The sequence below is a fragment of the Apodemus sylvaticus genome, chromosome 20 (assembly GCF_947179515.1).
Source record: "Apodemus sylvaticus chromosome 20, mApoSyl1.1, whole genome shotgun sequence".
NCBI classification, from domain to species: domain Eukaryota; kingdom Metazoa; phylum Chordata; class Mammalia; order Rodentia; family Muridae; genus Apodemus; species Apodemus sylvaticus.
Genome location: NC_067491.1, coordinates 48,417,549 through 48,445,342, shown reverse-complemented (window position 1 = coordinate 48,445,342; position 27,794 = coordinate 48,417,549). Strand labels below are relative to the sequence as shown.

Below are 27,794 nucleotides of genomic sequence, written 5' to 3'. Positions count from 1 at the left end.
AAACAAACAAAAATAAACCCGCGATTCTCTCTGTAGCCCAGGCTGGCCTCAGCCTCCTCCTGCCTCACGCAAAGGCTTATACTTTCTGTAACAATGGTGGTTGTATTCCTGCAGCCCGGGGAGAGGCTGGGTAGAGAACACAGTCACTAATGATCACAGGCCGCTGGCGAGCTTGGGCTCGGAGGACTGAGGGACAGGTCTGGGCGGGAGGCATGCTCACCTTGGTCGCAGTGGATACCGTACTTCCCCTCTGTGCAGGTCTCACAGGCTGTCCCATTGAAGCCCTGCCCGCACTCGCACGTGCCGGTGCCATTCACGCCGTCCAGACAGAAGCCATTTCCAGAGCACACATTCTGACCTTTCCCAGGGCAGGCTTGGCATTGTGGGCCAAAGAAGCCAGCGCAGCATGCTCTTGTCTGAAACAAGTCAGGGTGGGGGGTTCGTGTTTATCTTCTCCTTTGGGGACTCCGGGGGCTCCTGTGTGAGCCTGCCTGTTTCTAAGGGACAAGGGACAGATCCCTCTGAGGACTGAGTGAAGCTCAACATTTTCCTAGGTCACTAGCCAGCCCTGCAGGCAGCCAAGAGAGAAAATCAAGGAATACCAAGTAGAGGAGGCCTGTGTGGCGGCGCATGCCTGTGATCCTGGTACTTGGGCAGGTGGCCAGTTCGAGGGCAGCCTGGGCCAGCTTGGCAAGCTTGATTATGACTATTACTGTGGCTCTGGTTTTTATTGTTATCATTGTTACTGTTGTTGTAACAGGGTCTCATTTAGCTGGTGCTGGCCTTGAACATCTGATCATCTTCCTGAGCATTGGCGTCGTGCTACAGGCTGGTGATCCTGACAGCCTCAAGGAATAGCACGGGTGATGCTGGAGGGGTGGGAGGAACAACAGGTCTCCAGCACCCCCAAGCTGGGGACCCTTCTCTTGGACGTTGTTTTATCTCTGAAAGGGTAAATGCTTTGGCATTTTATGGGAACCTCATGCAGTTCAGGGGAGCCTCTAGGAAGTCTGTTTGGCTTTGTCTGACCTTTTTTTTTTTTTTTTTTTTTTTTAAGATTTATTTATTTTATATATATAAAACATTCTGCCTGCATGTATGCCTGGAGGCCAGGAGAGGGCACCAGATCTCATTATAGATGGTTATGAGCCACCATGTGGTTGCTGGGAATTGAACTCAGGACCTCTGGAAGAGCAGACAGTGCTCTTAACTTCTGAGTCATCTGTCCAGCCCCCTGACTTTATGTATTAAAACATAAAACTCTCTCCAGTCCCAAGCTCTGCATTTCCAACCCCTTGGAAGAAGAAATCTCAGCCTCTGGGGAAGAAGCAGGATAGTAAGTTATAAGGAAATTTCCAAAGTGACGTCCCGAGATCCTGGACACTGCTGTTCTGCTTTCTGAATGAGCAAGTGCCCTTGCCTTCCCTTGGTGACCGTGTCCTTTGTGCCTTGATTACATAATTAACTAACTAATGTAGTTAGGTTTAATCCCCCATGCGTGTGGGAACAGGGGTTTCCTCGCCACCTTCTGCAGCTTCAGTCTGTTCCTCACTCGGTCCAGCACTTTGGTTTTTACCCATCTTCTGATTTACAGGCTTTTCTGCATTTTCCTGTAACCAGTACTACTTTGGACGGTGACAATGATGATGCGGGGTGGACGTTGGGAAGGACACACTGCCACAGGCTCTTGTGAGGCTGACCTGCGGCTGACTACCCACATGCCTGCGGCCTCAGACGGCCCATACTCACAATGATGGTTCTCTCACACTGTGGCTGGCACCCGATGAATACGTTTCTCTTCCCCATGAAGTAAATGGAGTAGATGCATTTCCTCGTCTTGCTCTGTGAAAGCAAAAGGATTCTGTCATCTCTTTAGTTAGGAAGAAAATTTCCCACTTTCCATTGGTGAAGAAGTGGGTGACACCTTTTTCTCTCTAACATGTTCTGGAAAGGGAGGGGTGTGGCTTCTTGGTGCTACTTCATAAGGAAGATTGCAAGTGAACCCCCACTGTGCCGGCTGCTGCAAGCCCAGTGGAAAACCCGAAATTGTACTAGAAAGTGGTGTTCTCTAGAAGTTTCTATAGAAGACTAAATCAATTCTAGAAGAATCAAAAAGTAAGTCAGATAGAAATATTCTTCCAGTCCTGCATATTAATTAAACTTAAGCTTTAATTTATTGATTGATTTATAGTCTGCCAAATCTGAGGAAGAATTGTTCACTTATCAAGACTTATAATATACAATATCAATTAAAACCCAAGTGAGAGATTCCATATTCACCATTCATCATGGATTATTATCATTATGCTATGGAAACACACAGTTTATTCTTTGTAATGGTCGTTAACAGAAGTAGCTTCTGTATAAAAACAAGCTATAAGAAACAGGTTGGTAAGTAATTTAAGATGTGTCTAAATTTTCTATGTTTATATCTGTGACCTTGGAGAAGGTCACTTGTGACTTCAGTTATAAAAGGAAACCAGGCAGGTGGAGCATTTCAGGCTGGCTATGCCTTGAGTCATGGGGACTGTCTTTTCGGATAGAGGATTTGCTGTTGTCCTTAACTGGCTAGTGTAAAAGATGCAGAAAGTGAGAAATACTTTCGTGCATTGCATGTTGGTTTTAGGGTCCATTTCTATTTTCACTATTAATTGTTTTATTTACTACTTATGTATATTTCTAACATTAATATCAATTGTCAATAACATTAATTATAATAATATATTCATTACACAACAAATGCATATACTATAATAAATAAATTAATAATATAATTAATAATAAATATTATTAATAATGCCGAATAGTTTGATTATTAATAATTTATATTTTAATTAATAATCTGACTTAATTATTAAATTCCCCATAGTCCCTCAAAGACTGCATTTAAGGCTAGGAAAATGCATACCAATGGGGAGAAAGGCCATCAAAATGTTTTCTCTGGGCACGACAGAGCCTCTGCAATCGTGAACTTACAGTAGTGGGGGTTGCTTGTCAAGACTGGGCGTGTCAACAGTAAGTGAACAATAGGGGAGGAGCCTATGGGCCCTACACCTCCCAAGGAAACTACTGATGGACTGGGTAGGGGAGTTACTGTCTTCAGTTGTGTCTCTGTTGCTGAGAACAGCCCCACAGGCACGGTCACATTAGCATCCCTGGTCAAACTTAGTGGGACAAAAGGGGAAGGGAGATAAGACTGGGTGGGAGAAAGTTTAATTAGATTTTTAAAATATGTATGGAACTGCCAAAGAATAAATTTCATTGACAAAAAACAAAGTGAAATTTAAACTAAAAAGGAAGTATGCGGAGCATAGACACCCCTGTTCCCCCACTTGGCTTGCTTCTTGACCATGGATGTGAGGGCCAGGGGGCTCAAATTCCTGCTGCTTTTCTATTTAAAAAAAAGATGCACACTGTCACACTGTCCACAAATCTAGAATTAAACCTGGGGGGGGGGGGGGCGGCGAGGAGGGCAGAAAAGAACACTTTTCAGTTTGGACTCTCTCTTACCTAGATGCTGGTTTTGTTTTGTTTTTTAAACCATGTCAGGTAAGTACTTACAAGTGGTTTTGTCTCGAGCGGGCAGAATACATACTGGGAACACTTTCCACACTTCCCCTGGGTAAAAAGTGTAGAGACAAAGAAGACACGTCCTCAACGTGAGTGATTTCAGTGTGAAAAGAGGCCACGAATAAGAGCTCGGAGCTACAGGGTTTAGGGCAGAGCAGGGGGGCGGAGCTACAGGGCTTAGGGCAGAGCAGGGGGGCGGAGCTACAGGGCTTAGGGCAGAGCAGGGGGGGCGGCCCTAAGATCCTCTGAGCTTCGCTCTCCACTCTGGGTCTTGCGTGTCTGAACACCACTTTCTCCCACAGTTGTCCTCAGACTCTCATAATGCTTTAGACCACGGAAGGCATCGCTCATTTAAATATGAATTCTTTAGCACTCATTTATTGACGCACCAGAACCCTTGCTCAGTGACTTGGGTCAGACACAGACACAAATGATGAGTCACATACAGTGCCTGCCCTCACAACACAGAAGACAGAAGAGCAGAACCCCTTCCCCCCCCCCCCCCCCGAGTGTTATCTTCTAGATCAGGAGAAGGTCGGGCTATCGGGACCGACTTGACAGTATAGCTGCACTGTCGTGAACTCTTTCTAGGGACAGATTTGAGTCCCCTCTCTGCCACCTGCTCTTGGGTGACTAAAGCTCTCCTGGGCTCATTTTCTCATCTGTAAATTGGAGAGAGTCAAAGTCCTTCCTCTTTAGGGTGGTGTGAGGATCATATGGGTTAATCCATGTAGATGTTTAGAGAGATGCCGTATCAAGTATCTAATACATATCAGCACTGTTGCTATTATTAAAGGATACGGCAGCAGTCTCACAGCCTGCAGGGACGACCTTGCATCCCTGCATGGGTAGATATCACACTGACTTCTATTCGCCTCTTCTGGTTGCCAGCCTTAACCAGTACCTATCACGGGAGGACCATGGACGTCTCCTTGGTGTGGTCTCCCTTGACTAGGGAGTCAGGGCTTCGGAAACCTGCTCAGCATCCTCATCCAGCTGGCCTTCCCCAGGCATGCTGGGTACAAGCCCTCCCACGAGATGACGAGTCTGTTGACTCCAGGGTGCGTCTGGCTCACCTTTGCCATCTACAGCCCTGCTCTCTCTTTGGTACATTAGACATGCTCACTACATAGTCTCTTTCTCAGTAGACAGGACTGAATCTAGAGCCTTGTGCACACCACCCGAGAGTTGTCCTTGTGAGCCACAATGCCAGTTACAAGTGAGAAGGTTCTGAACTAAACTGAGATCATCTAATAGAAAATGAATACCTTTAAATTATTATTGCTATTTAGACATTTTAATCACATTTTGTATGCATGTGCAAGTCCATGTGTGTATATGCCTGCCTCTCTCTGTGTGTGACTACACATGTATGGAAGATAACTTTCAGAATTCACTTCTACCTTTTTACTACCTGGCTCTTGAGAATTGAACTCAGGTTACCAGGCTTTGTGGCAAGCATCTTTATTCCTGGTCCCGTGTTTAAAATTAAAAATAAAGTGTGTGTGTGTGTGTGTGTGTGTGTGTGTGTGCATGGCTGGAGAGGTGGCTCAGCTCTTAAGAGCACTGGCTACTCTTCCAGAGGACCTGAGTTCAATTCTCAGTACTCACATGACAGCTCACATCTGTCTATAACTCCTGTTCTAGGGATCAGACACCTTCACACAGGCATACTTGAAGTTAAACCAGAAATGCACATAAAAAGAAAAACCCATCACCCGTTCTCCTCATCACTGGCCCTGATGTAACTTACTCTCACAATGATGGTGTCATTACTGTCACATCTATTCTTCTGAATTTCCAGAACTTTCTCCAGGCCATGGATCACTCCTTTGTCAGTGGCCACATTGGTATAGTTTATTGGAACTTCATTTACATACAGCTGTAGCAAGAGAGTCAGATCTGGTTTTATTATGGTTATATTAGAGAAGGTGCAGAAGCCGGGAAATGGAGGCCCCAGTATGACAACAGTCTAGGAGATAACCCAGCTTCGCTGGAACGTAGCACAACGTAGTTGACAGAGCTCTGACTTGGAAGAGGGGAGCCTGAGTCACAGCCCTGGATCTGGCTCCATGAAGCCAGGGACACGGCGTCAACTGCTTTCCCGAGCCTCAACACTTCTTTTTGTAAAAGGAAAACATTCTGAAATATCTTCAGGGTATTATTTATCTCTGAAATTAATTAGTTTATGTTTGCTTAAAAATTACTTCCTAGAGGCTGGAGAGATGGCTCACCCTGCTCCTCCAGAGGTTCTGAGTTCAAATCCCAGCAACCACAAGGTAGCTCATAACCATCTGTAGTGGGATCCAATGCCCTCTTCTGGAGTGTCTGAAGATGGCAATGTGTAGTCATATACATTAAATAATAAATAAATAAGTAAATAAATAAACCTTTAAAAAATTAATTCCTTAAGGGCTGTGAGAGGTGGCTCAGCAGTTAAGAGCCCTAGCTGCTCGTCCAAAGGACCTGGGTTCAATTCCCAGCACCTACACAGCTCACAGCTGTCTGTAATTCCAGTTCCACGGGGACAGAATGCCAATGTACATAAAAGTAAAACAAATTACTGCAAGCTGGCTTCATGGACATGCTCATCTGCGCTGCGGTCTAGAGATCCACAACGGGTGGATGTTTCCCCTAAGATGAGGAGAACGCAGCGCACCCTTCCAGGCTATCTCTAATTTGCCAGCAACTCTAAACTAAAGGACAGTGAGCATGGAGAGGGAGAGAACTTATTTTGTGGAGCATATGCTGCACTCGTCTGCAATGAGGACGCAAAATTCACAAGACAACATCAAAGAGCATCATCGATGCTTCTTAGTGTTGGTGTTGACACAGAACACCATTGTCTCTCATGGCTGGCTGGCAGTGAGGTGGTCTTCTGTGTGGATGCTGGGGGAAGGGAGGGCTGAGCTCTGCATTGCTGTTTCAAGGTTAATGGGCATTGGGAACATCACGAGGAAAACTCGTTTAGTCTCAAATGGAGATTATAGCACAAGTTTCCAGAATTCCAACATGTCGAGCTATTTCTGAATAGCCTGATGGCAGAATGTTGGATGCATTTCCACTTAATTTGGCATGCAAAGAGTCTGAATCACTCCCATCATGAGATATAGCTGGAGAATTAAGGGTTGCATTGAAAATGTTACATAAACATACCTACTCAATTAGAAAGCATTCTCTCCCTACTTCCACTCAACAAAGAGAGAGAAAGCAAAGTGTCCATTGTCTTCATTTTTGATCTAAATTGGGAAATTTCTGGGATAATAGAGAATGAGCCACAGTACTGAAAATAACTCAACCCACAGCATCTGAATGTTCATCTCTACCTGATGAAACAAAGAAGACAACTAAAAATAACAAGAAAAAGAAGGCTTTCTATCAGTAAGATAATTGCTAGTCCCAGAAAAACTTACTGAAAAGGAAAACGTATTTAGGGAAATTCAGAAAAATGATATGGAGTCAGAGAAAAATGTTTGGAATTAAATTATTTTCCAAGTAGTGAAGAAAGTAAAAGATCCCTTAAAAAAGTCTCTAGCTAGATTTTTTTTAACTACATAAAAGTTTTTTTAAAATTTATATAAAAATTTACTTAGTGCAATGATGGCATCAGTGAATAAAATTTTAAAGGATCAAATTATTAATGCTTCTAAGATTACACAATCAAATTCTCACCCCAATACAGTGTGTTTGTATTCTTTGGCTGCCCCACCCCATCTCTTCCTAGAGCAGTTGTTGAGAGCTTTACATTACAACTCATAGGTAACAGTAAGAGACGGGGGGGGGGGACAGGGAGGGGGCCAGGGAGAGGGACAGGGACAGGTAGAGGGACAGGGAGAGGGACAGGGACAGGGAGAGGGACAGGGACAGGGACAGGGAGAGGGACAGAGAGAGGGAGAGGGAGAGGGAGAGGGACAGGGACAGGGAGAGGGACAGGGAGAGGGACAGGGAGAGGGACAGGGACAGGGAGAGGGACAGGGAGAGGGACAGGGAGAGGGACAGGGAGAGGGACAGGGAGAGGGACAGGGACAGGGAGAGGGACAGGGACAGGAACAGGGACAGGGACAGGGAGAGGGACAGAGAGAGGGAGAGGGAGAGGGAGAGAGAATGAGAATATGAGGCTGGTGTAGACTTTTAAAACTTTAAAGCCCACTGCCACACTATTCCAAGAAGGCCACTCCTTCTAATCCTTCCCAAACAGTCCCACCAACTGGGGATCCAGCATCCAAACATTCGAGCCTATGGGGCCATTCTCATTCAAACCACAACACCCAAGACTACCCTAGGATGGCCTCAAACTTGTTATTCTTCTTCCTCAGTCTCTGTGCTGCTGAGTTTGTGTATCAATTTGACATAAGGTTGGGTCATCTGGAAGGTGGAATCTTAATGAAGAAAACGCCTCTATAGGATACTTGGCCTGTAGGCAAGTACATAGGGTATTTTCTTGACTGATGATTGATGTAAAAGGGTCCTGGACATTGTGGGTGGCACCACCCCTGGGCAGATGGTCCTCAGGTATATAAGAAAACTGAGCAAGCCAGAAGCAAGCCAGTAAGCAGCACTCCTCTGCAGCCTCTGCTTTAGACCCTTCCTTACCCTCCGTCAGTGATGGACTGTTATGAAAGCATAAAGTGAAACAAACCTTTTCTCCAAGTTACTTTTGGTTGTGGTGTTTTATCCCAGTAACAGAAAACCTCCCTAAGAAGGCCTCCACAATCCTAGGATCACAGGCACATAATACTTAGTTCTTTATTGATTCTTAAATAATATTTTAAAGATGAAATTTCCTTTTGAGGATTCATTTTATAATTATAGTGTTTCTTATTACATTTTTATACAGTTTTAAGATATGGCATTTGAACTACTACATGAGCAGAACTTCTTTTTCTTTTCTTTCTTTCTTTCTTTTTCTTTCTTTTTTTTTTTTTTTTGGTTTTTCGAGACAGGGTTTTTCTGTGTAGCCCTGGCTGTCCTGGAACTCACTCTGTAGACCAGGCTGGCCTCAAACACAGAAATCCGCCTGCCTCTGCCTCCCAAGTGCTGGGATTAAAGGCATGCACCACCACGCCCAGCTGAGCAGAATTTCATATTACAGCTACAATAACTAGCTTCATTAATCTCTTTTAGGAACACTAGCCATTAAACTACTTAGGCATCGTGTGAGGCAATCACTGCAGTCTAGTATGGTGGTTGATGCATCCCTGTGATTGTGCAGTTTTAATGCTAATTTGCTTGGCCATGTGACTCTGGCTTTAGAGTCCAGAATAGAAGGTACTACTGGGGCAACTGATGCTGGCTAGTTGGAGCTAAGAAATTAGTGGTGATTAAGAAGATACCAGCATCACTGGGGTGAAATCTTCTGGGAAGTGTTTTCTGAGAGCACAAAGAAGCTGTGTTTCAGAGATTGCCAAGGTTGTGCCTCATACTGCAGATGTACTTGGTAATGTGTAAGAGTCACCCAGGTGGTACTGGTTTTGAAGGCATGAAGGGGTCATGGAGAGCACTGAGATTTGGCACTGTGAGAGGCCAGGGGAGGCCATTAGTGAAGGTGCAGCCTCAGTTGCAGTTGATGGATCAGGACTGGAGGAGGTCATCCAAAGAAGTTGAGGCCTGGTACTATGAAGAGTGCCTATGAGAGGCTATTGATGAAGCCTAGTTGCAGAGGAAGACCCCAGTGTACAGGTGATGCCAGCACCATAGGATGACCACCAAGAACAGCAGCAGCAGCAGAATGGAGTCAACCAGAGCCTAGAGTGCTCCAGAGGGCGATGACCCAAGCCCTTTGGAGGATCCAGAAGACCATGTGTGGATCCCAGATACTAGAACAAGAAGCTGTAACAATGAAGCTGCCTTGGAGACCCCAAGATGTTCAAGATGCCAGAGCTGTGGGATATCTGCTGAGGAAAGCTGCCAACGGGGAATGGGACCAGCACGGGAGAAAGACGTTTGTTGCAGTCAACAAAAATGAAAAAGGAGTTGGAGATCTGAAGACCACTTTGACATCAGACACGGAGATGCAGAGTTTGGAATTTGGCCAGCTTGTTTCCTGTCTTGCTTTGGGGATTACAGTTAAGTGAGTGGATGGATCTCAGAAGAGATCTTGAACTTTGGACTTTAAACATTGTTGAGACTGCTATAATCTATAGGGACTTCTAAAGTTGGACTAAATGTATTTTGCATTATGCTATGTTTAGCTATGGCCCCCATAGACTCCTATGTTTGAACAAGCCTATGGGGACTAGGGAGTGAAATGGGATGGTTTGTATATGCTTGGGCTAGGGCGTGGCACTATTAGGAGGTGTGGCTTTGTTGGAGTAGGTGTCACACTGTGGGTGTGGCATGAGACCCTCATCCTACCTGCCTGGAAGGCAGTCTTCTCCTAGCAGCCTTCAGATGAATATATTGTGCTCTCAGTTCTGCCTGCCCCATGCCTGCCTGGATGCTGCCCTGCTCCTGCCTTAATGATACTGGACTGACTCGCTGAACCTGTAAGCCAGCCCCAGTGAAACGATGTCCTTGTAAGAGTTGCCATTGTCATGGTATTTGTTCATAGCAGCAAAACCCTAACTAAGACATTGGTTATCTGAAGGCTGATCATAGGACAAACCAGTGGGAAATTGACTATGTAGTCTATCCACTGCTTTCTGATTCAACAGAAACAACTTTTTCTTATGAATAAGGCTTAGCAGTTGTACCGTCTAGTTTTGTGTGTCAACTTGACACAGGCTGGAGTTATCACAAAGAAAGGACCTTCAGTTGGGGAAGGGCCTCCATGAGATCCAGCTGTGGGGTATTTTCTCAATTAGTGATCAAGTGGGGAGGGCCTCTTGTGGGTGGTACCACTTTTGGGCTGGTGCTCTTGGGTTCTATAAGAGAGCAGGCTGAGCAAGCCAGAGGAAGCAAGCCAGTAAGAAACATCCCTTCATGGCCTCTGTATCAGCTCCTGCTTCCTGACCTGCTTGAGTTCCAGTCCTGACCTCCTTTAGTGATGAACAGCAGCGTGGAAGTATAAGTTCAATAAACCCTTTCCTCCCCAACTTGCTTCTTGGTCATGATGTTTGTTCAGGAATAGAAACCCTGACTAAGACAGAAGTACTGGAGGTATTCTTCTGTACGGAAGAGATGAGGGTTGATCTTAATGGACACACCTGTTCTTGAGTTTTGTTAAGATATTACCTGGTCATCGTGGAGAAAGAAGGCGAGGAGGTAGGAGAACCCCAGCATGGTCTCTCGGTGCATGCCATTGTGCAAGTCATTCTTCAGGAGCTTTTCCCCCAGGACCACATGGTATCGAACGATGTCTTCCTTCTGTACCACACATACAAGGAAAAGTCAGCTGGCCACTTGGCTCTGCTCTGCTCTACTGTGCCAGAACTATGGGGTTGCAAAGCAGTAGCTTGTCCGGGCACAGAAGCGTTAGGTAATAAGGTGAGTGGTGATTTTCCAGAATATCTAGTCAGTATAACCAAAGTGGTGGGTAGATTTAAAAAATGATTTATTTATTTACGATTACAAATATTTCGGCTTCAAAAATTCAACGTAAGATGAGCTTTAAGCAGTTAGTGTCATAAAGTTATAGATTTCTGGCTAAAATAGAAAATAATACCAAGTATTCTAATTATTATTAAAACAAAATACCCCCAAGTAGAAATGTGCATTTACAAACACTATCCAAAATAATTGCAATACTTTATACTGATGCAAAGGCTTTTAGAATTAAATTTTTTTCTTTCGCAGTGGCAAAGGAGTAATTTTTCCCTCAGTGTTAAAAAAATGACACTGTAGAGAAATCAACAAACAAATGCACAGTGGTTTCCACCTACATAAGTGGATGGAGTATAATTATGAACGTTTCTTTGATATGCAGATTAGTATTTTCAGTTGATTTTTATTATATATCCCTAATGAGATGTTAAAGCCATTTTTTCTACACATAAAAGAGAACACATGCTTTAATGAACACTAGGCAAATGTCTTCAGCTTACATTTTTTGTTAAATATTTTAGTTTCTCTCTCTCTCTCTGTGTGTGTGTGTGTGTGTGTGTGTGAGTGCACGCGTGTGTGTTCATGGAAGCTGTGACATAGAATGCTTGTGACATGCTTGGATCACTGTTAAGTATGCAGAGCTGGATGAACAGGTTTTGACAAAAACATGAACTGCTATATGAATGATGGGTTGAAAATGTTGATGCTTGAGAGCTGGCTCAGGAGGTAACTGTGGACACCACTCTCAAGGAAGACCCTGGTTCAGTTCCCAATATTCGAATCAGGCAGCTTACAACCATCTGTAATTCCAGCTCCAGGGGAGTTATAACACCTTGGGATGTACACCTCTGGCCTCTGTGAGCATCTGTACTCATGTACACAAATACACATGTACACATGTGCACACATACACATACACAGGCACGCCATTAAAAATATTTTTTTCTGGTTTTTTGAAACAAGGTTTCTCTGCATAGGTCTGGCTTTCTGGAAACTAGTTCTCTAAAAACAAACTCAGAGTTTTTTTGCTTGCCTCTGTCTCCCGAGTGCTGGGATTAAAGGTGTGTGCCCAGGGCCCAGCCTAAAATGAATCTTAGAGAGAAAATGTTGACTGTTGGGACTGACACTTACTAGAGAGGTGGCTTTCTTCTCCCTGATATAATTTTCGATAGCTTCATTGTTTGGCACAAACACAGTATAAGCATCTGCAGCCTCGATTGTACTTGCCAGATTGTATTGCTGCAAAGCAAAGACAGGACAGCCAGTGAGGGATTCCCATTGCCAGACAGCTTCACAAGATGGTTATGTAGAGAACATGGTACTTACAATGATGTAGCCTCGGAAGATGGAATAGTCAGGCATCTGCTCCAGACGTGTGAGTAGACTTGGTAAGGAGCCAGTTAGACCTCTTTGGGGGACCAGCACCTGGCAAAACCCCAAAACTCTATTTAGGAAATTTTTGGTATCATTGCTGTTTGCTAGTAACTATGGAAATCCTATTTGCTTCTTCGGGCAGTTAAAAAAATTATCTGAAAAACATTTTGCTTATTTATAGAATAAGTTATTCCAGGATGCAAAGTCTGGAAGAAACTTAGAAATGTTAGTTCGATTTTAAGTCTTCCCCTTAATCTGTTCTCCTTTTAGAGTAAATTTCATCTTTACAAGAGACTTTATGGATCCCGGTAAAGAATTCCTTCTAACTCTCATTAATTATCCTGTTAATTCTTTGCTTCTTATTCCAAGAACCTCAAGTGTACTGTAAGTCAGTGACCTGAATTTTCCTGTAAAAATGTTTTGCTTGATAAAAATAAAAAGACGGGGCATTTTAACATGAATAGTTAGATACCCCCTTCCCCGTGTGCATGTATATGAGAGAGGAGAGAGAGACAGACAGAGAGAGAGAGAGAGAGAGAGAGAGAGAGAGAGAGAAAGAGAGAGAGAGAGCAGGTTCTAGAGCTCAGAGCCTTGTGCAGACAAGGCAAATTGCATGTGTTGCATTCCCCCAGCTATTGATCCCCTTTTTTTTTTCTTTCCACCTTTGAAACAGGATCTTACCGTGTAGCCCAGGCTGACTTTAAACTCTCTGTGGTCCTCCTGATTTAGCTTCTTGAATGCTGGGATTGCAGGCATGGGTTACCACGTCCCGTCTGACTTTTTAGTCTCCATTGCCACAAATTACATTCCGTTGTAAAGAGTTAACAGCAGCGTCCTCGCCGCCTCTCATCCCCCATCTCCCTACCAGCCCCTAAGCATTGGTATCACCATCTATCTGGTCCTAGCGTGGCTAAGCCTCCGGCCAAGCTAACTAGTTCTGTCTTCTCGTTCTAGAACCTCGTCAAACGGAAGCCCTCAGCGCTGTAACATTTTCTTCCTTCCCTCACTCAGTCTTGAGATGACATTTATTGGGGGTCTAGTCTGGCTCAGGATGCGGAGACACTAATCTGTTTGAGGTCCGGGCCTTCAAGGGCTAAGCATATGGTAGGAGGCAGCACAACTCAGCTGGTAAAATGAGAACCGACTCGCCCGGCAAGGGCTATTAATGCCTGGAGGGCGGAAGAGGAAGAGGTGAAGCCCAGGAGGCTCGTCAAGCCCTCTTCGTGCCATTGGCTGCCTGGTGTGAGTATGCAAATGAGGAGACGTCACTTCCTGGAATGGCTGGTCGCCATCTTCTCACACCTGCCAGTGCGGGAAGACAGACGTGTGGCGAGCAGCTCCGACTAGCAAGCTGAGGAGAGGCTTGAGGGCCTCCCGGTGTAAGTGAAGGTTTAGGGGTTCAGGGTGCGAAGTAGTCAGCGTGTGACGAGAGGCCGGGAAGGGCTGTGGCGCGAGGTCCGTGTGTGACTGGGCCCCCGTGTGTGAGGGCGTGGCGCGAGGAGGGCCCGGAAGGGCTGTGACGCAAGGCTGGTGTGTGTGACTAGAGGCCGGGAAGGGCTGGGCCGATGGGCCGCGAGGCCGTGAGGCCGCGGCATGAGGCCCGTGAGTGTGACTGGGGGGCCGGGAAGGGCTGAGGCGCGAGGTCCGTGTGTGTGTGTGTGACTGGAGGCCCCATGGAGGCGTGGCGCGAAGAGGGCCGGGAAGGGCTGTGACGCAAGGCCCATGTGTGTGACTGGAGGCCCCATGGAGGCGTGGCGCAAGGCCCGTGTGTGACTGGAGGCCCAGGAAAGGGCTGTGGCACAAGGAGGTCTGGGAAGGGCTGTGGCGTGAGGCCCTTGTGTATGACTAGAGGCTGGGAAGGGCTGGGATGCGAGGCTGTGGCACGAGGCCGGTGTGTGTGACTGGAGGCCCCATGGAGGCGTGGCGCGAGGAGGTCCGGGAAGGGCTGTGACTGCGAGGCCCGTGTGTGACTGGAGGCCCGGGAAAGGCTGAGGCGTGAGGCCCTTGTATGATTGGAGGTCCCGGGAAGGACTGACTCATGTGCTAGGTGGTCAGGGTCTGAGTGGAAGGCTAGGGAAGTGCTAGAGCCTGAGGCCTGTGTGTGACTGGAGGCCCTAGAAAGGCCTAGAAAAGCCCTAGAAGGGCTGTGGCGCAAGGCAGTTAGTGTGTGATTGGAGGCCGAGGAATGGCTGTGGCCTGAGGAGGCTTTTTGTGTGACTAGAGGCCGGGGAAAGACTAGGGTGCGAGGAGGCAAGTGACTGGAGGCTGGAGAAAGACTGTGGTGTGAAGACGCCCATGTATTACTGGAGGCCTGGGAAAGGGTGGTCAGTGTGTGACTGAAGGCTGAGGACAGGGCTAGGGTTCAAGGATGTGTGACTTTAGGCCAGGGAAGGACTTGGGTGCGAGGAGGCCTGAATGTGACTGGTGGCAGGGGAAAGGGATGTAGCCCAAGGCAGTCGGTGTGTGATAGGAGGCCCTGGGAAGAGTTGAGGGCATGGTGAGGGAGGTTGTAGGAGGCGGGTACAGGCAAGCTTCCCATGGCGGAGAACTATGTCACTGAGGCAGAGGCTCCCTTATTGCAGGGCAGAACATTTCAAAAATGTTTCAAGTTCCTGTGGAAAATCTGGACCATATCAGAAGTATGCGGCCATGGGTGAAGAGTGTTCTTCTGAATATCGGACTTGCCGGCTGCAAAGACTTATTGAATGACCTGAAAGGCTTTGGCCCGAGTGACAGATACTTTTATAATACGTCTTGGCCAGATATTGCTTCGAGGGAACTTGTTAGAAAGAAAGTGAGATACCGAACCAAGCCGTACTGCTGTAGCCTCTGCCCGTACTCGGCAAATGTGCTTGCTTCTCTCAGAAATCATTTGAACCATTGTCATGAAGATGAAGTGGACCAGGAGCTGCAGATCCAGTGTCCAGACTGTTCGTTCGCTTCTCGGCCTGATGTGGTGAGCAGGCACTTCTGGTTGTTCCACGAGCCCGCTGTGAATGGTCACAGTCCCAAAGAGAACGTTGTGGGCAATGGGAAGTCGTCGAAGGGCTATATAAAACATTTCACGTGTTTAAAATGTAACTTTTCCAACACTTCCTTCTGTAGCATGAAGAAGCATGTGCTGATCACCCATTTTCATTCTTTACTTAGTGCCTATGTCGGCCTTCAGACTAAAGAAGACCTGCAGCAGCCACCAGCTGCTGCTCTCTCTGGGGCAAACACTCTACCGCCTGAGAGGTTCTATTGTAAGAAGTGTAGCGCCACTGTGAGTAGCCAGGAAGAGCTCATGTCCCATATTTTAACAGCAGATGTACACAAGAATTTGGAGAATAAGTTGAGGTCTGTGATTTCAGAACACAACAAGAGGTCTGGGTTTCTGAAGCAAGTGACTTTTGCTCCAAAGCCACAGGCAGGCTTGTCCAGACCACCAGACACCAGTGCTCCACACACAGTTGATTCAGCAAAGCCACCTTGGCCCCATCTTGCTTTGTCACAGAACACTCCAAGTCTAGCCATGGCTCAGCCAGTGACTTTGGTCCAACCTGTGACTTCTGCCAATGTACAGCCATGGATGGGGGCTCCAGGCTCTTCCTGGAGCCTCACCCACTCCTTGTCTGATACTACTCAGTCCCATGCGACTTTTGTCTCCAGCCCTCTACCTGTTAGCCAAACCAGCCTCTCACTGCAGCCTTCAGCTCCCTCAACTGTCATTTTCTCAGGCAGGGCTTCACCCAATAGGCCTGTAGACCCTCCTGCACTACCTGTGAGTCAGCCACTTGGGCCTGTGAATAAGTCTGTTGGAATGAGCAATCTCCCAGTGAGTCAAGCCATCCAACCTGGGATTTTATCCTTAACACAGCCCATGGGGTCTACAAGTCTACCTGTGGGTCCTCTAGTCAGATCAGTAGGGCTTTCTAGCAGGCCAGTGGAGTCCACAAGCAGAACGACCAGGCCGCGTGCCCCTTCTTCTGGTCTTTCTGTCAGTAATGGGGTTCTGCAGACCATATCACCAGGAACTATTTCTGTGAGTCAGGTGATCTCGTTGGCAGTTCTTCCTAAAGGTCAGGTGACCCCTGCTTCTGTGATTCCTGCACAGACAGCAGCTTCTGGAGTTCTTCCCACGGGCCAAGCAGTTCAGTCCAGGGATCGCCATGTAGGTCATACAGTCTCATCACAGGTTTTCCCCTCTTGTCAGACAGTGTCCTTTAGGGTTCTCCCTGTTGATCACTTGGCATCATCTGGGTTGCTGTCCCCCAAACAGCTGGTGGTCTCAGATGTCCCTGTAAACCAGGTTGTGAGCTCTCATATTCCTCTGCTTGGTCAGACTGTTACATCAGGAGTCCTTTCTGCAGATCCACCAGTTAGACCCAGTATGCTTCAGCTCAGTCAGTCTGTTGGCCCCAGTATCCTGCCAGTGAGCCAGTCAGTGAGAGCTGAAACTTCACAGAATACCATATTTCTCAAGTCAGGCTCTGGTTTTAGGAAGCTCCTTCCAACAAGAACACAGGTTAATGGGAAGCCCATTTACATGCTGGACCCCATTCCTGTCACTCTGCCTATTCCTCAGGGTGCCAGCCTCATGACTGTCACTCCTTCCCAGGTGCCCAACAAATTCCTACCCCCTAGTGGGGGTACACAGATGTCCTGTGCTCTACCCAGCTTGTCCTCCTCCCGGGGGCTGGTAAGCACTGCAGACCAGAACATGTTTGTTCAGGTCTCTTCACCTGAGGTCAGACAGGCCAACCAGTGGAAAATCTGCCCAGTTTGCAAGGTATTCTTTCCATCTAATGTCTACCAGGCTCACATGGAAGTGGCTCACAAACAAAGTGAGTTTATCTCCAGTGAGAAATTTGAACCAGTAAAGCTGGCAGTGTGTGCACCATTTCTGAAATGGACAAGAGAGAAGGCTATGCGTTGCCTCTCCTGCAGATGCTTGGTCTCAGAGGAGGAATTAATGTACCACTTACTTACACATGGCTTAGGGTGCCTATTTTGCCCATGTACTTTCCACAACATTAAGGATTTTTTGGAGCACAGCAGAATTAAACACGTTGGGAGGAAGAAGTTGTCTTTGGATTATAGTAACAGGGGTTCCCAATTAAGCCTGGATGCTAATGGCAACCTGTTGTTCCCCCATCTTGATTTCATCATCAGTCTGCCAAAAGAGAAGATTGGAGAACAGGAGATCTGCCTGGCTATCCTTTCAGGGATATACGCCACATCGCTGGTTCCCTTGTATGTTAAGGTGAGGCCTCAGGTTAAGGCTGTACCTAAGCTCAGCGAACAGGAGCTGACCTGTCCTCTCTGTTTGAGCACATTCATGATAGCGGATGCCTACATGTTACATTTAAAGGACAGACACCATATTATGCCAGTGGCCTATACAGTGCTCAGTTCTCCTTCCTTCAGGTGTGTCCATTGTTGTCTAGTCTATCCTGGAAACCTGACCATGGCAGCCATCTCGCTTCATTTGCTGTATTGTGAATATGCTACTAAAGGCAACAGTTCAGCCCAGCAAGTTCAGTCCAGTTTTGTTGAGAACAGTGAACAACAGTTTGTTAATGGGAAAAAGATCCCTGATTCTACCTGTCCTGTAAAAAGAAAGTGGCCAGATGGCCATTTGGGGACAGAAGACCATAGGAGGGATGGGAAAGATTCCTTGCATGTGCTAAAGGGCAATGCAGCATCAGGTCTGGAAGAAGGGACTTGTCCTGTGCCTTTGAAGAGACAAAGGAATGAAAACACAACTCAGGGACTAGTGGTCAATGATGATTTACTCCAGATCCTAGCATTAGATCCCCAAAAATACAAAGACTACCATGAGAAAAAAAAGCAGTTTCTTAAAGATTATTTCCATAAGAAACCATATCCTACCAGAAAAGAAGTAGAACTGTTGTCTTTATTCTTGAAGATGGAAAAAATTAATGTGGCTCTGTTTTTTGGAACAAGAAGATATATCTGCTTGAAAGCAATAGAAGTCCACAGACCCTCAGTTCTTCTAGGTTTTGATATGTCTGAACTTAAAAATGTTAAACACAGATTGAACTTTGAGCCACAATATTCAGTTTAAAGTCCTAGGCAGTAGTTTGTGCTGACTTTGATACCCTCCTTTGCTGTGTTGCGGGTGCTCAGGAATACTTAGATTAAGAAGTAAATGTTACTCCAAATGTACTGATTCCTATAGTTCAGTCTCTTAGCAGTTATTCCTTAGTGGCCCCCCACACCCTACCATGTGAATTAAGTTTTGGTATTCCATATAATCTTTATTACTGGTAGCTTCCAAATGATAAAAACCTGAAGTCTATAAATACTTGTCTTTTCCTTTTAGGAAATTTTTGCTTATTTGCAAATGATTAGTTGAAAGAGCATTGTTTTAGAGCATTAAAGGCAGTAGCTAAGGCCACAGCAGTGTTTAGAGAAGAGGGCACTGCTGTATATGTGGCTTTCTAAGAAGACATTTTTGAATATTAACTTCTGTTAGTATTTGCCTACCATATTATAATTTTGATTTATATTTTCAGGTTTGTCCTGAAAGTTTAAAAACAACTCATAGAAAAAAAACTAAATGTTCTATTAAAAATATCCCCATCTCAGGGTTTGATGTATAACTCATAATGTGTTATTTTATAAGTCAAGTGTTTGAAGGGGCAGGAATGTATTCCCTTGTGAACTTTATAGTGACAAGTCATTTCTCCATTAAAAGATAAGACAATTTAAGTACAATAGACTTTGAAAAGTCATACACAGAATTCTTTCTTACTTAAACTACTCATAAGCAAGTAAGAGCAAAGGGCCTTGGACTCATGTGTAGAATTCCTGCCCTTGTGTGTGGATCCTTCTTGAAATAGAATACACGTTTTCAGGCTTAGGTGAAAGGAGTAGACCAGGAACTCTGTCTTCATGGTTGGAGTAACATAGTAGATGTGTTACAGTTGGGAAGATTGGATTTCTTCTGGCCCAGGTATCCAGGTTCAGGTTCAGGCATTACTAAGGAATCTGTGTTGTATTACTGTTCTGTGGATGTCAAGCCCTCTGTTTTCCACGCAGTATAAAGCACCAGCATAGTGCATAGTATTGTAGAGCAGTCAGCTTAGATCTGGAATTATTGCTCACCCCCACACCTATCTCTACCCCACACCTCTGGCCAAACAAACAAACAAAAACAGACAAAAAACCCCAAATTTACTTTTGAATAAGAGGGTGTGCTCAGAAAGAAGAAACACACAGAAGTATACTTGGTTTTTATTATGAGGAAGGTGGTAATTGTATCTTTTCCTCATTGGCTGGGGTCTGAACCTCTGCTAGTCTGAGAAGAATTGGTGCATAAGAAAATGGAGGAAGGGGAAAGGAGTTATTGCTCCAAAGAGGAAAGGATCATTGCTTCAGGCTATCAAAATCTTAGAATAGAAATAGAATCTTTGAGTAAATAAAAGTTTTACTTGAAGTGTGTGTGTGGGGGAGGGATTAACTCCTAAAAATAGGTTTTATAGTATTTGATAGAAAAAACCCCTCATATTTCTTACAAATCTCTTTTTTTCTTTTAAAACATTTTTTTTTAATTCAAACTCATTATGATTTTCTTTTTCTGCCTTATCTTGGAACTTGAAACTGCCATGGGGAGGGAGTAGTATCTGTTTATTAACAGTCAACTCAGCTATCCTGTGTTAGGTTCCTAGTATACAAAATTGTTAGATATATTTCATTAGCATGGTTTAAGGTGAACCCACCTTCCTAAGGGTAGATTCTCTGTCAGGAGATTTACCTATCTGCTTTTGAATATTTCATGGAATCATTGCCCTTTGATGTGCAAAGGAGGGTTTTGTCTCCTTTCTGGTGAAGTACCCAGGGTTTGGGGCTCCAGGAGGTATTACAGTGTTTCTATGTGGATTTTTTTTTTTAAATGTAGCAATTGCTTGTAATATTTGTAACATGCCGTTAGGCACTTGTGAATCTGCTCTGACTATTGGTACAGTCAATTCTGAGACCTTGTTAGGTGTTTTTCTTTTTTTAAACCTATTTTCAGAGTGTTTACTGTGAATTAAAATTTGTTAAACCACTGCCAAAAAATAAAAAGTTTATTTTGGAACACAGACTTAGACATTTCTTTTACATGTTGTCTGAGGCCAATTTTGTATTACAAAGGCAGAGATGAATAGTGACAGAGATTCGGAGACCTAGAAATTTAGTATTTGCTATCTGGTTTCTTTGTAGATTGTTTCTAGCATCTGGATTAGAGGAAGACAACCATTTTTGAGTTTTTAGAAGCTTTCTTCCTTGGATCGCTTCTTTCCTCCTTATTATCTATCCTCTTAGGTTTTTTGGGTTTTTTTTTTTTTTTGTTTTTTTGTTTTTGTTGTTGTTTTTTTTTTTAAAGATTTATTTAACATTATGTAAGTATACTGTAGCTGTCTTCAGACACCAGAAGAGGGCATCAGCTCTCTTTACAGATGGTTGTGAGCCACCATGTGGTTGCTGGGATTTGAACACAGGACTTTTAGAAGAGCAGTTGGTGCTCTTAACCGCTGAGCCATCTCACCAGCCCTCTTAGGTTTTTATCCTATCGTTTAAATATTTTGCTTATTGAGCCTCGCCCTATACCTAAATAGAATGGCAAACATAAACACTCCTAATAGCTCTTACCCTACAACAGCTACATTTGTTCCTGATACATTTTCAGTAGACCTTTTAGATGCTATGAAGAAACTGGCTAAAGGGACCTTTATCCCTTTCACCCCAGGCTGGATACAGTTCTTTACAGTCCTTTTTTCCCCCTCCTGTCCCTTCATTTGATGCTCTGTAGCTTCCTGCCACTACTAGTTCATTTCTGTACAGCAATTCTGGCAGTGGGACTAGTCACTGTCACCCTAAATCAACTCTATGCTCAATTCCTCTTACCAACCCACAGTTTTTCCCATACCTCAACCTTCCTAGAAAATCACATGGTTTTACTTTTAACAATAATTATTTTCCAAGTCTTTTCAAGAATGCAGACAGTAATTGCTTGATCGATTGCAGCCCATTAAGACTCTGCCCCTGCTCTGTGACCTGAAGACTCCGTCTTCAATGGACCCAGAAGTACCTCCTCTGACAAAGACCCTCCTCAGTAAAAACCAGCTATAATGACCCTGCACTACAGTTTTATATCCTCTTATAGTTAGGGATGATAGTTTCCTGCTAAAAGAAGCACTCAATATATACTTCCTAGTTTCCCTTGTGGCCAGACCAAGCAGCTCCAGAGTTAAGGGACTATGATGTTGTGGTTTCCACCCTTATAAGGATCTGTATTCCACTGTATGTAGCTTTTTGGCATTCATACAAATGAATACAAGATGGCCATGAATAAACATGGTCCTTCCTGTGCTGGATAGTTCTGTGTCAACTTGACAAGCTACAGTCATCTGAAAGGAGGGAATCTCAATTAAGAACACACCTCCATAAGATCAGGTTGGAGCCAGGCCTGTAGGGCATTTTCTTAATTAGTGATTGATGGAGCAGGGCCCCACCCATCGTGGACAGTGGCCATCCCTGGGCTGGTGGTCCTGGTCCTATAAGACAGCAGGTTGAGTAAGCCATGTGAAGAAAGCCAGTAAGCAGCACTCCTCCATTGCTTCTGCATCAGCTCCTGCGTCCAGATTCTTGCCCTGCTGGAGTTCCTGTTCTGACTTCCTTTGATGGTATGGAAACCTAAGTCAAATAAACCCTTTCTTCCCCAAGTTGTTTTTTGATCATGGTGTTTCATTGCAGCAATAGAAACCCTAACTAAGACACCACCTAAGATCAGACCTAGCCTCTCGTTCTTTTAGCCTTCTGTCTCTTTACAACTTCTACAATATAACAGAGCTGAAGTGGGGGTGGAGTGGGGGACTTTGAATTAGATAGGCAAAGCAGATTTAAGAACTGAGGAGATGGTCTGCTAGATCTTGATGGCTTTATGTTCATGTTGCAACAATATACATTTATGAAGTCCAGACTTCCAAAAAGCTATTCCTTCTTGAGTTTTTAACTCCAGATGGGTACAAAGCAAGCAAAGTACTGTGGGCTGGACTTCACCTCTGTTCACCTGTTGGTTGCACCTTTATGCAACACACACCCTACACAAGCATACATAGTGGTACTAATAACAAAGGTGGCATGATGCCAGTTGATGAAGGAGTTCTTGGAGCAGTGCAATCCATGGGCTAAGAAGACATCAATCATGAACTTTTTACATTCATGAAATTCTTCCTTAGCCAAATTACTTATCTTGGAGTGTTGTCTCATCTAACACAAGGTCAATAGAGCACTCAATCATTTTAGTGTTATAAAGAACAAAAGGGTCACCAGGTGGGGGTTGATACTTGGAACCTAATGGATCTTCAAAAGTTCCAATTATACATAGAGCCAGGTGCTGGTTCTCCCGAGGGACACAGAGAGATGCAGCCACACACCCCCAGGATAGAGTCACTAAAGGGTCTCAGGAAACAGGCACAGAATAGGATAATTGGTGGTTATACCAAATAAGTTCCATATAGAAAACCCCAAGGATTTCAAAGGAAGAAAGAAATGAAGCCAGCATTTACTGAGGGCCTTTGGTGGCAAGCCTTGAAGGAGAAGGTGTTATTTAGTCCTTACAAAAGAAGATACATGCGACTTGTAGAGGGTATATGACTTCTACAAGATTATATAGCTAGTCAAAAGCTCAAACTCAGACTATCACTTTAATATATATTCCATAGATATGGGCTGGGTGGGAAGGCCGCAGAAAGGTTGGGACTTAATATCCTGTGGTAATAAGCTCAGAGTAAGAGGTAGGTTGAGGTATCATCTTACTAAGGAACTTGTGTCCACCTAAAATATGTAAGAAGGGAGAAAAGGTGAGTGTATGTATTTGTTCTCTGAGCCTGGAGCTCAACATTTCAAACTGGCAGGCTAAAGACTTTGTTGTTCTGTGCTGGGGATTTACAGATCCATGAAGCTATAGCCAGCCTTTTATTTGATACTGGATGTCTGAATCCAACTCTTCAAGCTTGTGTGACAAGTACTTTACCTACTGAGCCACTGCCCCGGTCCAATTTTATGTTTTTTTTTAACAAAAGGATTTTAGTACTCTGAAAAGCTAAGACTAGAAAGAAAAGCTATTGATAAGCAGTGTCACTTGGAATCATAATTTTCTGTAAGTGTCGAATCTCTTAAGTGTTGTGTTTAAAGCCTACGGATAAGGCAGAAGAATTACAAGGACTTTGAAAAACCTGGAGACTTAAAAATAGCCTCTCCTTTGAACAGAAATAAGAACTGTTAGAACTTAATAATCTTTTGAATTAAGGCTTTTGAAAATTGAATTAATATAAATGCTAAGTGAGAACAGTTTTAATTAAAATGCAATTAATTGTTTTCCTAGCTGCTACCTTCTAAACATTTCCAGTGTACTGGAAATTTCTTTTAAAATGAAGATCCTAACACAGTAACTAGAAATTATGGGTCATCTTATAAACCCATTTCCTTTTTTTTTTTTTAAATTATGTATTTTATGTATGTGAGTACACTGTTGTTGTCTTCAGACACACCAGAAGAGGGCATTGGATCCCATTACGAATGGTTGTGAGCTGCCATGTGGTTTCAGGGAATTGAACTCAGGACCTCTGGAAGAGTACTCAGCATACTTTAACCACTGAGCCATCTCTCCAGCCCCACCCCCTCCCAATCTCCCCTTTTTTTTTATTCCTTTCATACCTATAAATACTAGCAAATTAGAACTTATATAAAAAAATGAAAATCTCCAGCTCCACCCATTTGTCTAAGAATTTCATGAATTCATTGTTTCTAATAGCTTAATAGTACTCCATTGTGTAAATATACCACATTTTTTGGAGCTGGAGAATATCATACTAAGTCAGGCAACCTAGTCTCAAAAGATCAATCATGGTATGCACTCACTGATAAATGAATATTAGCCTAGAAACATGGAATACCCAAGACATAATCCACATATTAAATGGTGTCCAAGAAGAACGGAGGAGTGGCCCCTGGTTCTGGAAAGACTCAGTGCAGCAGTATCGGGCAATACCAGAACAGGGAAGTGGGAAGGGGTGGATGGGGGAATAGGGGGAGGGAAGAGAGCTTATGGGACTTTCGGGGAGTGGGGAGCCAGAAAAGGGGAAATCATTTGAAATGCAAATAAATAAATATATAAGAAATAAATTAAAAAATACCAAAAAAGGAAAAAAAATGAAAATCTTATGGTAGTTTTTCTGTGCTTTCTTTTTTTTCCTTAGATTTTTCTGTCCATCCCCCCACCCCTGTCCCCCTTTTAGGTACAGTAGCTCAGAGAAGGCAGTGATTGCTTTCCCCCTTGTTCTTGATTTAGACTTGTGCCTCTTAAGATGTTTGCATATACAAGAGAGAATATGTATGTGGGGTTACATATGGCAGAGGCCCTGCTGCAAACACAGGTGGAGTACGTTATAGTAAAGTCTGATGGAATGAGGAGGGCCTCCATGAGTGAGGTTCTAGAAAAAACAATGAAGCACATCAAATGAGAAGCTCCTTTGATACTAAGGATAAAGAATGTTTTACTTGTCCAAACAGCACTGTATAGGAAGACATCGCAGAGGGGAAACAGCTCTGCCTGTTGGGTAGGAGCGTCTTTACCTTGTTGATGATGTGGACCACCCCGTTTGTGGCTGCATTGTCACCGTCCACAATGGATGCCCCCTCAATTGTGATATTCTGCAAGTGCAAACACAGTGGGAAAGTGAATACACTCGAGGGTTGCATTACCTCTAGGGTTTCAACTTCGTGAATAGCAGTAACCACAGTTTTGGGCCGTGACATCCTTTAAATTGGGACCCATTAGCTATCACAAACAGACACACATATATACACACATAAATGAGAAGATGGCTTTCTTCTACATGAGGAATGTGCTCTAGTTGTCAAGTCTATTCCACTTTGCTTTAGTTGACTTAAAAAAGTCTGGGAAATTCACACAAAGCACTGAAGAGAGGTTCTATTAGATCAGTAACATGGACATCAATACACCAAGGAGATAGCCTGGAGCATCTTGTTCCTTAGCTACCCTCACAGGGAACTAACTCTTGCCAACACTTTGGTCTTGGATTTCCAGAAGCCTTCAGAACTATGAGGATACCAACTGATGTTAGAGACCCCCCCTGGTTTGTGGTACTTTTCTTTTTCTTTTCTTTTTTAAACAGGGATCACAGCACACTAATTTAGACAGTGCCTGTTTACCAATCAAGAGCAACCGAGTGCCAATCTTTTTGGTTTCCTCCTTCCCCACCCCTGACCTCTGTTTGCAATTCCTCCTGGATCTTAGGGACAGGGACACTTGCCTAACCTCGTGCACAGAACTCCCATGTACAGAGGCTGCGGAACACACCAGCACATCTGTCCTAGCTCTCTTTGTTAAAATGGGATAATTTTCATTGTATGAGACACAGGAATGAAATGAAGAAAAATGCATTTGATGGTTATCTCCTCTAGGTCAGGGCCTCGGCTGATCCATTTTGGGACCAATATAGCCTGATGAATCATGGCCGCAGCAGTCCTCACTGCCTGCTAGAACCCTCAGTCACTCACATTGTTAACTCATGGCATGACTTTGACCCTCAGCCCCTCAACCATGAAGCCACACTTCCCATGGAATTGCAAGTGAGTCCTTGATAAGACTCTGGGAATGCCAGATAATGAGTTTCTCTGAAGCTCTACTCTTCCACTGCCCTGGCTCTATCACCAAGATGCATGCATGTGCAGAATAGGCACTCACTATAGGCTTGCAGTCTAGTAACTGATGTGACACCCAGTTACTGGTGAGGACTCCACCAGGAGCTTAGTTAAGAATATATTAGAATGAACGAAAGTTGTGACAGTGACTACCCTTCTCCCTTTCTGGGCAATGTCAACTTGCTGGACTGCATTTTGTATTACTGCTTCCAAGAATTGGTCCTTTTTGTCTTTTAATTTTTTTCATATAATATATTGTAATAATGTTTTCCCTTTTGTCCCAACTCCTCCCAGGTCCTCCCCACTTTCTTCCTTCACCTAATTTTATGTTCTATCTTTTCAAAAAAAATACAGAAATGAAAATTGAAAGAAGTATAAAAGCAGAATGACAAAAATGCTCCCCACTGCAAAAACAAAACAAAATGAACAAACAACACTCCTCCCCCCAAAACCAAACATGGGATTCATTTTGTGTTATTCAACAACTCCTGGCCTGGCCTGGAGTATGGTTGATAGACTCAGTGACACTCCATTGGAGAAAATTGATTTTCCCTTTTGCTATAGCTAATCTTCAACTTGATAGGATCTAGAATCACCATGGAACAGGTCCCAGGACATGTCTACAAGGGACTCTTTAGATTAATTGAGGTGGGAAGACCTACCTTGAATATCAGTCCATGGGCTGGGTTTCCCAACTTCATAAAAACTAGAAATGAAAACTAGCAGAGGACCCTCTCATTGACCACTCCTGACTGTAGGCAGGGTGGCCATCTGCCTTAAGCTCTGTCCATCGTGACTTCCTCTCAGTGACAGACTGCACCCTCAAACTGTGGGCCAAAATAAACCCTTAAGTTGCTTTTGTCAGATATTCGATTACAGAAACAAGAAAATCATCGAATATACAGTTGTAGCCTAATTGTTTTCTGTTTTTTCCTCTTTTTTTTCTTCTTTTAAAAAAGAATGTGTATGTGTTCAATCATTGTTGCAACTGGGCAATGCTCACATAGGCTTCTGTTCTCTCTGTGCACATATCTGAAAATTCCCATCATAAAAAAAATAAAGGTCTGATACTCCAAACAGCTGGATCACAGTGCTCTTACCCCGCTTGCCTTGTCCAGGTGAAGGAAGCTTCCCTGCAAGGATGTCGCTAGCATGTGAGAGGAAGACAGGGTCTGTAGATCAGCTACTCCGTATGTGCCCAGTAGTGTGTGGTATCTAAAGAGCCACATAAGGATATGATAAGGGTCACAAATATCCATGCACAATCTACTAAGTATCTCTGAGGAGGAAAATAAGCTCTGGGGCCTGATTTCCATATTCCAACTTGACATTCTCCCATACTCAAACTTTACATTTGCCCTTGCAGAGGTCAGCCTTAGCTGGAATTAGTCATTAACCACTCTGCCTCACTTCCCACATCTGTCAAATGGGAATAATTGTAACACCCATCTCAGAGATGTTGGGAAGGTTAACTGAATGATATTCAAAGCACGATGCTTGGTTTAGCAGTGGTTCTCAACTCGTGGGCCACAAATCCTTTGGGGGGCGGTAACCTGCCACATAGCCTACACATCAGATATTTATATTACTATTCATAACAGTAGCACAACTACAGATATGAAGTAGTTATAGTTGGGGTCACCACATGT

General features: G+C 44.2%; 2 protein-coding genes across 2 annotated transcripts in view; one reads left to right on the top strand and one right to left on the bottom strand.

Annotated features, from left to right (window-relative positions):
* Stab2 (stabilin 2) overlaps positions 1 to 27,794 on the bottom strand; it is a 181,219-nt gene that overhangs the window by 59,348 nt on the left and 94,077 nt on the right. The window contains exons 30-38 of the mRNA XM_052165556.1: positions 27,246 to 27,360; positions 25,054 to 25,131; positions 12,379 to 12,477; positions 12,184 to 12,291; positions 10,744 to 10,875; positions 5,324 to 5,452; positions 3,562 to 3,618; positions 1,750 to 1,842; positions 221 to 416 (exon numbers count right to left, since the gene is read on the bottom strand). Of these exons, the coding sequence (XP_052021516.1) occupies positions 221 to 416; positions 1,750 to 1,842; positions 3,562 to 3,618; positions 5,324 to 5,452; positions 10,744 to 10,875; positions 12,184 to 12,291; positions 12,379 to 12,477; positions 25,054 to 25,131; positions 27,246 to 27,360 (1,007 nt within the window). The remainder of the gene's footprint in view (positions 1 to 220; positions 417 to 1,749; positions 1,843 to 3,561; positions 3,619 to 5,323; positions 5,453 to 10,743; positions 10,876 to 12,183; positions 12,292 to 12,378; positions 12,478 to 25,053; positions 25,132 to 27,245; positions 27,361 to 27,794) is intronic.
* Positions 14,999 to 18,496, top strand: LOC127671264 (activity-dependent neuroprotector homeobox protein 2-like). The gene is made up of 2 exons (XM_052165992.1): positions 14,999 to 16,347; positions 16,411 to 18,496. The coding sequence occupies exons 1-2, from the start codon at positions 15,026 to 15,028 to the stop codon at positions 18,494 to 18,496; spliced, it is 3,408 nt and encodes a 1,135-aa protein (XP_052021952.1). The 5' UTR covers positions 14,999 to 15,025.

Excerpts from the sequence above, each read along its gene's own strand:
- LOC127671264 (XM_052165992.1), top strand. The coding sequence starts at position 15,026 with ATGTTTCAAGTTCCTGTGGAAAATCTGGACCATATCAGAAGTATGCGG. Across the intron at positions 16,348-16,410 it reads TCAGTAGGGCTTTCTAGCAG|TAATGGGGTTCTGCAGACCA; the intron begins GCCAGTGGAGTC and ends TCTTTCTGTCAG.